Genomic DNA, 14,082 nt, shown 5'->3' with positions numbered 1-14,082 from the left:
AATTGAAGAGCAAATTTATGTTTTAAATTACAATTAATTTTTTTGGTAGCTGACCCAAACAGTGAATATGAGAAGACAGAATTTGTGAATCTGGTGCTGCTGTTTTGTGAGTTTATTCGACATGATGTTTTCTCCCATGATGCATACATGTGCACTTTAATATCGCGTGGAGACTTGTCAGTTACTGCAACCACTCGACTACGCTCACCTACTGGAGAAACTGTGGATGAACACTATTCTAAGGACCATGATGTGAAATTGGAGGTAAAAATACACATCTTCACTTTTTTCTCTTGCATTCAAGGTTCACTATCAGTAGCTGGGAGGGATAGCTCAGTGGTTTGAGCATTGGCCTGCTAAACCCAGGGTTATGAGTTCAATCCTTGAGGAGGCCATTTAGGGATCTAGAGCAAAAAAATCTGTCAGGGGATTGGTCCTGCTTTGAGCAGTGGGTTGGACTAGATGATCTCCTGAGGTCCCTTCAAACCCTGATATTCTATGAAAAACAGACACAAGGAATGAGAACTTCAAACCTGATCTTTTAATAATTGGAAAAAAGGTGAAAAGGAAAAGAATCTGTTGCATTTGGAGTCCCAGGTCAAATGTGTGTCTATCTCAGTGCTTTGAAATACCCCAGCTGCAGTGCAGGTATAATTAATTCTCTTCAGCTGAAGATGATAATGCAAGGCAGTGCTTCTTGTACTACATGTACTATCCCAGCTGGAATCTCTGAGTTTCAGGAAAGCAGATCAAAGTAAATGGGGAAAGGCTGTCATTAACTTCAGTGCGCTTTACATCAGGTCCTTAATTTGCTGAGGTGAAATCATCCTGTAGCATAGCCCATATAGTACCAAAGGTCTGCTGCTTGCATTTCCTGAGTTTCCTTTTCAGCTCCCACAGTCTCACAACCTGATTGAAACTTGAGGACATGGGATATGTTCAGATTACACCCTGTGGTGTCCACAGGGACACGTGCATCAGAAGCAGTACTATCCATCAAAGGAGGGCAGGTAGCAATAATACTGGTGGAAGCAGTTTTGAGTTCTGTAGGAGCCCCTATGGGCAGAGTCACCCTAGTATATATGCTGATTGTTGGTTAACAAGATCTGTCTTTGTCTCCCTTTCAATCAATCTGTCCTTGGTTTTCTTTGGTACATGGGTATGAATTAGAAAACCTTTTATAAATTAGGGAATATTGTGAATATTGACAGTAGGAATAGTTTGTTTTTGCTTGATTTTAAACAATAAAATGTTACTTAATTTTAAATGGCTGGAATTTTTGGCTTTATGACCAATCAAACAGAATTTTCATTATAATCTGACTGGTGTTTTTTCTCTCTCTGGTGATTATTAGGAACTTAGTATTATGGAACATATGGGCATTGACTCAGGAACCACTAATATTTTTGATGATGTAGACAAGAGTGACTTTAAGACAGATTTTGGTTCGGAGTTTCCAGTAGGTTTAATTTTTGATTTTTCTGCACACTATGGATTTCTTTGCCCCTTGCTTGTTGTTTTGCACAAAAATGTGTTCTCCATGATTCTTAATTAGAACCATCTTATTATTGTCATACAGCCAATATTCTTTCATTTCCAATCCTTGTAGTGTTAAAGTCCAGGCGTTTGCATCATAATCTCCATACACCCACCTGTTACAGCATTGCTTCATTTCTACATTGGGGAGCTCTCACTGATTTCCACAGTTGTCCGTTAGGCCATCTCCAGCATATCAAAGCACTGTTAGTCTGTAAATACGCACTGTACAAATACTTGGGGTAATGTTATATAATAGATTATTTTTAAATGTTGAGCCTGATTCTCTATTCTCATGATGGTTTAAATCCTGAGCATCTTCACTGAGGTAAATAGAAGCAGAATCAAGGCTATCATGCAATCGTTGAATTGTGAATGTTTTAATTTCCAGTAATCTTAAAATATTTTTTTTACATTACTTAGATTTTTTCTCCAATGCCTGGGGAGGCTTGTGAGAATGTCAACTCTTTGTTAGACAGAAGAATTTCAATTAACAGTGAGAAGTCAGTGAAGAGAGAAAAACTGAGAGAACTGATTTTTCCATCCAGTTATGACCTCCTTCGCCATTTACAATATGCAACACACTTCCCTATACCTCTGGTAAGTTAACTCTTTACATTTTAATTTTATATGTAAATGTATAGATTGAAGATGGTAAAGCACTTAGATAAAAGAATAAAACTGCTTGGAGGGCAAGATTGATCACTTAGCAGAGGTCTGGGGCACCACTGAAGCCTCTCTTAAGCCCCAAATGTGCTTAAATACTGGAGGTGCTCAGCTGCTAGAGTGATGAGTGTAGGGTTGCCAACAGTCCTTCATTAGAAGGGACGTCCCTTATTTATTCATCTCTGTACAATGATATCGGGAGTTGCTGAGGACTGCAAAAAGCTGTAAGCAATACCCCTGGCAAATGTAGGTGAGTACTGCTCATTATTATTTTGTTGTTTGTTGTTGTTTGTTGTGATGATGATACTGATGATAATATTGGGAGGAAGGGTGAGGCAGGAATGCTAAGAAAACAGTCCCTTATTTTTGAAATACAATGTTGGCAACCCTAGATGGGTGTAGTATAAACACTTAAATATAACAGAAGGCTTAATTTACTTTGATTTTGCTGGAAATTCCCAGGATTCACTGGAGTAGTTTTTTGTTTTTTTTTGTTTTTTTTGGAGTGGGGGCTCCTGCCCTTCCCTCTCCTCCTCCTTCCTGGAAAAAGCTGGTTATGTCGTATGTGACCTCCTAAACAAATATCTGCAGTAATGTCACTAAGACCTGTTAACAGGTGTTAACTTCATAGAAACAAAAAGTAAAGACTAATATTAATTTCTGAAGAATTGTATATTCTTAAGACTTCCTGTACTGGGTCATTTAAAATTTTTTTCCTGGTTTCTTTTTGATGATGATGGAATATGTGTGTTTAAAAATTAGGTTTGTTGTACTTTTTAGATTATTGCATTTTTTTTTTTACTAGAGCTTCCTAGTGGACCAACCTGGAGATATAGATGAACAATCTGTGTTCCTGCATTAAGAATGAGATTCCCATGCTCCTTGCAAATGACCCAATAGACTTTGGGGAATTGTGTGGATCTTGGCAGGACAGAAACTGCACACTTGCCAGTGCTGTATAGTTTTGTTATCCCCTTCCTGGCTGCCACTACAGCCTCTGTGTTAGCATTAAAGTTTCACTCTAGACACAGCTCCTATACAGACGTTTGCAACTGTGGACTTAGTGGCCTAGCCTGCCTCTCCTCAGGCCTGCCTCCAAACTTCTGTGATGACCTGTGCAGAGTCAGCACAGAACTTACCTCTGTTGCACCTTGCCCAGGTGGAGTACCCCTGTCTGTCCAGTCCACAGTTGCCCTTGCCCATGGTGGCGCTACTAAAGTGACGACCTTCAGCAGCACCTACTACACTGGGTAACTTTGACCCCAAAAGATTATATTTACAGTGGCTGTGACACTAATTTTATTCTTAACTCTGTTGTGCAATGCACTGTATTACTGTGCCCAAATGTGAACCACATCTAGGGCACAAGATAATACGAGATGCAGCAAGGATCTTTTTTGGTTGCATTATGAGTGTTTTATATTTCAATGAGCCTTGCGTGTAGTTGTTTAGCTGTTTTCCTATGCTTATGTCTATAGCTAATAATAACACATGGTGATATGCTAGATGAAGAAAATGAGTACTGCATTAAAATACTCATGTAGGGGTTATGGATCAAATAAACAACTATACTGAATAGAAAACAGAATACTTTTAGTCACTGGAATTTTCATTTTCTGTAGAATTAGTTGACTGCTGTCTGGTTAAATTACCAATACATTGGTACCAGTTTTGCTGTTTCATTTTCTGAGTCACAATTCACGGTATAGCTGAGAAATAAGGGAATCAGAATGTATGAGATTAGTAATGGTGAAATGTGTAGGACTGAAGAATTAACGTAGGTTTTTCTTCCTTGGGTCTCTTTTTTTTTTTTTTTTTTTTTTGGCATTTAACTGTAGGCCACTTGAGGAATGAAGGGAGCAAATTGACACATGTCCCTACCCCAGAAAATCCCACCATTCCAACACATACCCTTGTTGGCAGCTTTAGGAGAGTGGCCAAATACTGAATAAGCCTAGAGGCTGAGCATGTGTCTCAGCCTAGAAGTGTTCATTCAAAACATAGGAAAACTGAATTTTTTAAAAAGACAATACAAAATTTCACCAACTATTGTAGCTTTCAGATCAAGAGGTAAGATGTGATGTGGCACCTATAATCATCTCTGCTTTAAAAATATAAGAAGACTGGGGTTGAATTTTCTCACTCTTAATTTCTTGCTATTAGATGTTGGATGAGCTGTCTATCCAGAATAATGTTGGGTGCTTGTTTACAGTTGGGCAAAATATGAATACATTTTGCGGATCAGTAAACGAAGGCAATCTAGTTTTTTAGAGTGGTAGCCGTGTTAGTCTGTATCAGCAAAAACAACGAGGAGTCCTTGTGGCACCTTAGAGACTAACAAATTTATTTGAGCATAAGCTTTTGTGGGCTAGAACCCACTTCATCAGCTGCATGGAGTGAAAAATACAGGAACAGGTGCAGATACAAATATATGACACCATCATCGGACCTAACCACATCAACCACACCATCAGGGGCTCGTTCACCTGCACATCTACCAATGTGATATATGCCATCATGTGCCAGCAATGCCCCTCTGACATGTACATTGGCCAAACCGGACAGTCTCTATGCAAAAAAAATAAAATAAATGGACACACATCTGACAAAAGGAATCATAATATTCAAAAACCAGTAGGAGAGCACTTCAGTCTCTCTGGTCACTCAATAACAGACCTAAAAGTGGCAATTCTTCTTCAACAAAAAAACTTCAAAAACAGACTCCAACGCGAAGCTGCGGAACTGGAATTAATTTGCAAACTGGATATCATCAGATTACGCCTGAATAAAGACTGGGAGTGGTTGGGTCATTACAAAACCTAAACCTAAGTCGTCCTATACCAAGTTCTCCATACTGTTGTTCAACCTTCTTGTCAACTCTCTGTAATGGGCCACTCTCTTACCACTTCAGTAGTTATTTTTCCTCCCTTTGTATCCTGCTGTTAATTGATTTATCTCGTTAGACTGACCTCACACTTGGTAAAGCACCCTCATCCTTTCATGTATTTATACCTGCTCCTATTCCTGTATTTTTCACTCCATGCATCCGATGAAGTGGGTTCTAGCCCACGAAAGCTTATGCCCAAATAAATTTGTTAATCTAGTTTTTGTTACATTTCTGAAGTATTTTTGGTTTACCATTAGAATGAATCTAGACTGGCAATAACTTGTATTTGTCTTTGACTATCGTACGTTTAAGATGTTTTATTTTCTAAATGTCTAAGATGTAAATACCATGTAGCTATTTTATTGGTGTCATTTTTTGTTTAAAAAGTCTTATAAAAATCATGAACATACAGAAAGAAAAATTGAGTATTTTACATTTTGTCTAGTGACTATATGTGCTGTTCAATTTATCCCATTTAACCTGAGAATTTTACTGTAGTAACTTATATATTTCCACAATTTTAATAGTCTGTGAAGTAGCAAAATGGGGAAAAACGATGAGTATTACAAGATGGAAAAATGTATTTGTAAGCAACTTCCGGCGCGATATGAGCAGATACACAGTGCATTTTAAATCAGTGCAGCTTAAAATCACTTTCTAGAGAAAGTGCCTTTTGAAATGTGCTTGGTCAAATTATGGCTGTGGAAAGCCTTTGCAGCTTATCAGTTGCTGTTGAGTACATTCTTCCTTTTATTATGGTAGGTAAGTTAATACAGAAAGCATTTAACATTATTGTTATGTAGTAAAGGTGAGTCCAGATAACCTTAATCCATAAACCTTTATTAAATATGTTTGGATCTTTTTTGACAAATTGCATTACAAAACATGTTTGGATCATGCTTCATAGGTATTTTTTGGGTAGGTCTTTAGTATGACTTCATATGCTCTTAATTAAGCTGTGTGTTAAAATATTCCTGTAACTAGTACCAGGTCTTCTGTTAGACAGAACTGTATAATATTCCAAATCAGTGTATGAAGCTGTAAAATAATAGTGATCCAGATCCATCATTAAGCTTTCCTTTTGTCTAGGGTTAGGGTTTGACAGTAATTTTATTGACACTGTTAGTCATGTTCAGCAAACGCACAGCAGTTGTATATACATATGCACACACAGCGTTGGTAGTCTAGGCTGAAATACTACAGTACTTCTGTAATGTGCCTCTTCTCAGTGTACTACTTCTCCCGTGAGAGTCTTTGTTTCTTTATGTGCTGTAAAAGTCTCAGTAATTTTCAGTCTAAATGTCTTGGAAAGATAAAAATACAAAACAGGATCAAAACAGAGATTTAACACTGCCAACAGCAGAGTGGATTCCTTTGCTTTAAAGAGGGATTGTTTCAGAAGGCAATCGGTTATAGCATCACTCTGGCTCAAAGTATACGGGATCCGAACAATGTGGTAAGGAACGAAACACATGATGTAGCCTGCCGTTACTAACAGTATATTTACCTGAGCTTTCTTTACATTTGCATAACTCTCGCTGTATTTGTGTTGGTAAAGTTGTCTAACAACAAGAAAATTGGAAATAAGTATCATGGCTGAAAAATTCAGGAATATTGCTGTACATATGAAATTAGTAAACACATGCCAATCTTTTCCAAATGTTGTTTTGAAATCAATACACCCCACAGTAGGCTTTTGTTCTATTTCTTTGATTGGAATCACCATGTTAGGTACCATTATAAGGAGAACCATTATCCATACAACTGCAGATAACATCTTGGCAAATCCAGGTTCTTGGATTCGATAGATCTTAGTACTGTGCATTAACTGAAGGCAGCGGTCCATGCTTACCAGTCCCAAAAATATGATTGATAAATACATGTTAATATAGATGAGGCAAGCTGTGACTTGACAGTGGAATATCTTCAGTTTCCAGGGGGCGATACCTAAGTCAACAATTATTTTTACTGGCAATGCCATAGTCAACAGGAAGTCAGCTGTTAAGAGGTTAATTAGGTAGATGCTCATACATTTTTGTTTCTGATCCTTTTGAGTGAATGCCCATAGGGCAAAACAACTCCCAATAAATCCAATAAGGAAAATTAAGTAGTAAAAATAGGTAAATGATTCCATTTGTCTGTAGACACTGCAATTTGAGATATTGCTTAAGGACATGTTTAATTATCCTGTGGAAAAGGAAGGCGTGTTGGCTGCTTAAAGATATCCAGAACCTAAAAAGAGAGAAAAGTTAAGACATTAGAGATAATTAGTGTGAGAATTTTGTTCCAGTATAATTTCACAAAAATGTGTGACTAGACTTGGTAATGATTTTCGTGAAACTGAAGTATTTGTATTTCTCAGTGTCTGGAATAGTTCACATTATGTTGCATGGGTTTCATTCATGTTTAAGCAATTTATTGAAATATCTTGGTTCCCTTTCCTGCAAACACTTCTGCTTGAGTATGTTCACTCATGTGAGCAGTCCCTTTAAGTGAATGGGACTATTTGTGTGTGTGTGTAAAGTTACTTGTGTGTCTGCAGCAGGGCTGCCCCTGGGGGTTTTTCTCCTCAGGGTGGAAAACATTTTCAGTGTCACGCAGCAGTTGACCCAAAATGAATAAACCCCAAAACAAAATCACACAACAACAGATGAGTGCAGCAGCAGAGTAAAATAAATAACTAAATAGACTGAGGGATGTGCTCTCCACAATGGTGATTGGGCACCATTAAAAGTTGGGACTCAGGGTCATCACCTTGCATCTAAGACTGGCCCTGGTTTTGCTAGTTAGTTCATTGAAGCCACATTAAAATGTAACTTTAAAAAAAAATGACACTTTTACTCAAAAAACCAAGAACAAACTAAAAACCAACCCAACCCCCTGAAATCCTCCCTGTTAAGTTAGTTTATAAAAATACTTGGTGTATATAAAAATATTATAGGATTAGTAAACATTAATAATACTCTGTCAAAAGCAATATAGGGTCTATCCAATACAGAGAGACAGCAGAGTAGCTGTGCTCGGTACTAAGTATTTCTAAAACTGTTGATTCCTCTAGTTGAACAAAAGAAAAATATATTTGAAGAATATTTTATGTAGCTCAGAAAATATTTAAAGAATCTGTCAGTCATTTGCTTCATATTTTCAGGCTTCATCGGACATTTAGGGAGAAGAAAGTGTATTTGCTTAGATGGGAACCTAAGTATTATTTTAACTATCTGAAACTACCATTGTATATCAGGTTGTTGTTTTTCTTAGTAGCTACACTGGCATTGACTTTAGTTGGAACATGTTGACTGAAGAGGAAATGCGTGTGTTAAAGTTTTTCTGAGAAATAAGACAGGGAAGCAAGTCTTTGTTGAAATAGCATTGAACCATACCAGCTTTCTATTTATATATTACAGTCTTTTTCATTTGCTAAAAATTCTGTTTGTTTTAGTGATCAAACATAATTCTAGGTAAATTTTGCCTGAGTAGTAACAGTTGACAATGAATCAATATAACTTAATTACTTGGTCTCTGTGTATTGTGTATATAAAAATGCAAATATTTGAAACTACTCATGGCTAGAAATAGAAGATCTATGACATTATTATAATCACCCTTTTGCAAATGGAGGATATTACCTTCCCCAAAAAAGAGATTATTAACCTGAGGTTAAATGAAGTTGAGTGCCCACAAGGTACAGAGGAAATAGTTGGTTTTATTCCTGAGCCAACAGAAGGCGAGAGCCAAACTCCCAATATGAGAGAGAATTCACTGTGTCATTCCACAGTTACTGTTCTGCTTGATTTCAGATGAGCTCGGGAATGAGCTGTATCTAATGCTCTTTGGCTCAGGGACCGCTTTACTGGAGGGCAAGATATTCAAAATGGTTATAATGAAGTAATACTTCATAAGTGCAGTGAAAAACATTAGTGCTTTTAATATTTAACCTGTTAGTTTTTCAGTGCATTTGGCAATATATTTATCTTGATGTATATGGACATATTAAAATGTATAAAAAGCATTTAAAATACATACCTTCCTTTTTAGATTCTGGAGCCTCATAGGCATTAGAAGAAAGTTTGTAAAATGCGTGATTAGTCTCAGTAGCTAGTCACATCTTTATCTGATGATATGTTAATCCTTTCCCCTTTTGCGTAGGCTGGTTTTTAAAAGAAATGTCTGTGTGGTTTTTAAATGTGTAGATTGACGTAATTATAACCAGCACTCAAATTACTAACCACCTGGAAGTTACCTAAAAGGGTCATGATAGAAAAATGTTAGTGTTCACGGAACAATCCAAAGTTGCCTTTTTCCTCTTTGGGAGAAGATGTTATGGAACAATGTTTTCTTGAGCTGAAGGCAAACTGTCTGCTGCTGTCATGGGGCCATACAGCCCTCTAAACCTGTTAATTTCCATTGACTTCAGTGAGATATTGAGGGTACATTGAATCTTGCAGGACAAAACCAGAGTGAGCTGTGTGGGTAGAAAGCAGCCAGTTAAAGAATGGAGTTATAAACTCTGATCTGCTAATACAAATATAATGGATTATCGTGCTTTAACATTTTGGTGGCATTTGGGTAATTTCTGTCACTTTAGAGCAGGGGAAGGCAAACTATGGTCCGTGGGCTGTATCCAGCCCATCAGGGCTTTCAGTCTGGCCTGCAGGATTGCCAGTCCCGTGGTGCAATGGTGTTAAGGCAGGCTCCCTGCCTGCCATGGCCCTGCGCTGCTCCTGGAAGCGGCCGGCACCATGTCCCTGTGGCCGCTGTGTGCTGCCCTTGCCTGCAGACCCACCCACTGTAGCTCCCATTGGCCAGGAATGGGGAAGTGTGGCCAATGGGAGCTTCGGGAGTTGTACCCACAGGGAAGGGCAGCCTGACCCACCCCATGCCCAGGAGCCACTGCCAGACATGCTGTCTGCTTCCGGACGCGGGCCAGGGCTGCGCACTCCGGTGGATCAAAGCAAGTTCGATACAACGCGGTTTCACCTATAACGCGGTAAGATTTTTTGGCTCTCGAAGACAGCGTTATTTCGAGGTAGAGGTGCATGTTGTAATAAAAATTAAGGTTAACAAACATTTATTTAATTGAGAATGAGGGATTGGTAACTCTCCGCTCAAACCTTTAGTTTATTTTAAGACTGAAACTTTGGGCTTGTCTGGATGGTGATGGCAATGCTAACTAGAGGTATGTGAATTGTGCTAACATGCTGGGATCTATTGCCTGGTATTAATGGTGCTCTCTGAAAGGTACCTAATTCACGTTAATGTCGTCCAAACAGGACTATGCTAACATGAAGCGGGTACCTTTTGGAGAATGCCAGCAAGGTCTGTATGGGGCAATTAGAGCCCAGCATGTTAGTGAACTTTATAATCCCTGGCGTGCTTTGCTGTGCTGTGTAGGGAAGTATCAGAGGGGTAGCCGTGTTAGTCTGGTTCTGTAGAAGCAGCAAAGAATCCTGTTAGTCTATAAGGTGCCACAGGATTCTTTGCTGCTTGTGTAGGGAAGCTTTGTCACACTGTGATACAGTATGGCCAGAAGGCAGCAGGAGAGGGTTAGAAGGGAGCCTTATTCCCTGTAGAGGGAAGAAAGTTTGCTATAGATTAATTAGAACACCTGAAGCCAATTAGAGCACCTGCAGTCAGTCACCTGATAAAACCCCTTGCTTCAATCAGAAAGGATTGGTGTTGGAGCAGAAAGAATTGGTGTTGGAGCAGAGAACAGTTTGGAGAAGTGCTGCAGTGGGCTAAGAAGTCCAAGACCCTAGGTAAAGGGGCACCTGGCTTGTGCAGAGGGAGGGCAGGAAGCCCCCCCACAAGCTGAAGGGCAGGAGAGGGAAGTAGCCCAGGGGAAGGAACTGTCAGTTCAAGTGGTTTACCCTCAGGGCCCCTGGGCTGGGACTTGGAGTAGAGGGCGGGCCCAGGTCCCTCCCTCTCTACTCCCCTCCTCTAGGACACTAGTGGGGCAGTTAATATTCCAATTCAGGGACAAGAAATGGCGCCTTTGTACAGGTCTGCCCCCTCCCAAAGAAGAGAAAGCGCGAGACCCATTGTAATAGTGCCGGCAATTTGCCACACACACATTCACTTGGGTTCCCCTTTCCTCCCCACCTTGCACTTTCAAGTTATGGCTGGAATTATAATTAGAAGCGCCAGGATGCTGTAACTAAGGGCTGGGCTTGTGGCATGTGGTTTGGAACCAGAAGCAGAGGTGTCAGAAATGAGTAAGTATTTTCTTGCAAGAGTTACAGCCCAGTTTGCAGACTTAAAAGTTTCAAGTGCTTTTATTAAGTATTTGAGCATATGGACGTCTTTCTGAACCAAAGTCAAGTTTCAAATCTTCTGAGGTTTGTCCAGTCACTACTAAAAATAGATGGGTCGAACGAGCAGCAACAATCTTCATATTTGCTTTTTGGAGCTAGAGGAAAAAACCCAGACAGTAGAACAAGCTCTTGAATTTAGCCTAGGGGCCTGTGGTACTGACAATAGTACAGAGAAACTAAAATGTATAGCAAACTCACTGCAGACAATCGTTGAGATCTCAGAAAGCTGAATGACATGCCAAATGGAAGTAGCGATCACCACCAAACAAAATACCCTTATTGCCTACAGGGTTGGGAAAATCCTTTGCAAAGAAACCACTCTGTATCTGGTTTCAAGCTTAGTCACAAACTCAAAACTCAGACCATGTTTGTCAAATGTTTGCAAAGGTTCATAAAGTTTTTGAGCAAGCCTGGATTCAGTTTTGAGCAAATGTGGGCTGAGTTATGGCTTCCCACCTAAATCATGCAGAACTAGTGGTTCTATATGTTTTTAACATGAAACCCAAGGTGCTGAAATTAAATTCATGTAAAGATTTTGGAGTTCAAGTTGAACCCAGATCTCAGAGAACTTCTTCAGGTATCTAAAAGGAGGGAAAAAAACCACCTGGATCCACCAAGAGTGAAATGTCTCTAGTTTTCTGAAATCTTTCTAGTTATTCAGAAGGGGAGGAGGCAGGGAATTATCTCCAAATTAATAAAAATGCAATTTTTCATTTTAAGATTTTGTCTTTATTTCTGGATCAGCACCCCCTCACTATGCTCCCCAGTTTGTGTCAGTTATTGAAGTCAATGGGGTTCATATATATTTGTACTTTTTATCATGATCACTGACTGATCTAGCCAAAGGTATCAAGACACTTTTATTTTAAGCTCCCTTCTTGCAGGAGGCAATACATCACAGACCTCCTACACCTCAGTGTAGGAGAAAAGGATAGGACTTCCATCATAGTCAGAAGTTAAGAAGCAGTGGTATGACTTTAAAAAGTGCAAGGCTGTATGTAGCCCTTTCTCTCAGGAGGAAGAATGTTTTATAAACATAATATTCCCCATCTGATTAATTTGGAGTGTTAGTACTTGAATCCAGAAAGTTTACATCCACCCATCATTTAGGCCTTGATTCAAGAAAGCATCTCTATTTGGGAAAGCACTGAAGCACATGGTTAAATACTTTCCTGAATCAGGGTTTGGCAATCATTTGTTAGGCCAATTACTGATGTACATACTTTGTGACTACACAGGGTATGTCTGCTCTGCAATTAAAACCTGTGGCTGGCCCGCACCAGCTGACTTGGGCTCGGCCTAAGGGGCTTCTTAACTGCAGTGTAGACATTTGGATTCAGGCTGGAGCCCAGGCTCTCGAGGACCTTGTGAGATGGTAAGGCCCCAGAGCAGTCTGAGCACGAACAGTACGCCACAATTAAATAGCCCATTAGCCCAAGTCCATTAGCCTGAGGCAGCTGGCACAGGCCAGCTGCGGGTTTTTAATTGCAGCATAGACCAGGGGTGAGCAAACTTTTTAGGCCAAGGGCCACATCTGGGTGGGGAAATTGTATGCAGGTCCATAAATGTAGGGCCGGGGCAGGGGCCTGGGGTGCGGGAGGGAGTGTGGGGTGTGGAGGGGGTATGGTGTGCAGGAAGGGGCTCAGGGCAAGGGGTTGGGGTACAGGAGGGGGCTCAGGGCAGAGGGTTGGGGTTGCAGCAGGGGGCTCAGGACATGGGGTTGGGGGCTCAGGGAAAGGGTTGGGGTGAAGGAGGGGTACAGAGTGTGGGAGGAGGCTCAGGGTGGGGGTTGGGGTGCAGGATGGGCAGGGGACTCAAGATGGGGTTGGTGGCTTCAGGAGGGGGTGGGGTAAAGCAGGGGGCTCAGGGCAGGGGGTTGGGGTGTGGAGTGTGGATGGGGGCTCGGCATGTGTTTGGGGTGCAGGAGGGGTGCAGCAGAGGGTTCAGGGCAGAGAGTTGGGGACTCAGGGCAGGGGTTGGGGTGACGGAGGGGTGCAGAGTGCAGGAGGGACTGGGGTGCAGGAGGGGTATGGAGTGCAGGAATGGGCTCAGGGCCGGGGGGTTGGGATGCAGGAAGGGATTCCGAGTGCAGGAGTGGGGGTCAATGCAGGGGTTGGGGTGCAGGAGGTGTGGGGTGCAGGAAGGCTCAGGGCAAGGGGTTGGAGTGCAGGATGAAGGAGGAGGTGTGGGGTGCAGTAAGAGGCTCAGGGCAAGGGTTTGGGGTGCAGGAGAGGTGCAGGTGCGGCGCGGGCTCAGTGCAACAGGGATGCGGAGTGTGGGGGGGGTCAAGGCAGGGGGTTGGAGTGCAGGAGGGGGCTCAGGGCAAGGGGTTGGGGTGCAGGAGTGTGCTCAAAGCAGGGGGTTGAGGTGCAGGGTGCAGCAGGGGCTCAGGGCAGGGGGTTGGGGTGCAGGAGGGGTGTGGTGTGCAGGAAGGGGCTCAGGTCAAAGGTTTGGGGGCTCAGGGCAGGGGGTTGGGGTGCAGGAGGGGTTGGAGTGTGGGCTCTGGCCCGACGCCGCTTACCTCGAGCGGCTCCAGGGTGGCAGTGGTGTGCAGCAGGGCTAAGGCCCGCTCCATGCCTGCCCTGGCCCTGCACCGTTCTCGGAAGTGACTAGCATGTCCGGCAGTGGCTCCTAGGGGTGGGGTGGGGCGGGGCAGGTGGCTCCGCTGTGTGCTGCATTCAC

At 41.7% G+C, this 14,082-nt stretch overlaps 2 protein-coding genes across 13 annotated transcripts in view; one reads left to right on the top strand and one right to left on the bottom strand.

Moving 5' to 3' along the window:
- MED12L (mediator complex subunit 12L) overlaps positions 1-14,082 on the top strand; it is a 330,165-nt gene that overhangs the window by 119,660 nt on the left and 196,423 nt on the right. For 10 of the 12 annotated variants that reach the window (XM_039487294.1, XM_039487298.1, XM_039487297.1 and 7 more), the window contains 3 exons: positions 50-264; positions 1,355-1,459; positions 1,960-2,136. In XM_039487294.1, the coding sequence (XP_039343228.1) occupies positions 50-264; positions 1,355-1,459; positions 1,960-2,136 (497 nt within the window). The remainder of the gene's footprint in view (positions 1-49; positions 265-1,354; positions 1,460-1,959; positions 2,137-14,082) is intronic. The other 2 variants (XM_039487296.1, XM_039487299.1) reach the window with 1 other exon arrangement.
- GPR171 (G protein-coupled receptor 171) lies at positions 5,933-9,237 on the bottom strand. Its single transcript, XM_039487307.1, has 2 exons — positions 9,113-9,237; positions 5,933-7,321 (listed from the first exon to the last, which is right to left on the bottom strand). Exon 2 carries the CDS (start codon positions 7,263-7,265, stop codon positions 6,315-6,317), a length of 951 nt encoding a protein of 316 aa, XP_039343241.1. The 5' UTR covers positions 7,266-7,321; positions 9,113-9,237; the 3' UTR covers positions 5,933-6,314.

The sequence above is a fragment of the Mauremys reevesii genome, linkage group 9 (genome assembly GCF_016161935.1).
Source record: "Mauremys reevesii isolate NIE-2019 linkage group 9, ASM1616193v1, whole genome shotgun sequence".
Lineage (NCBI taxonomy): Eukaryota > Metazoa > Chordata > Testudines > Geoemydidae > Mauremys > Mauremys reevesii.
This window is presented reverse-complemented; position numbering and strand designations above follow the sequence as displayed.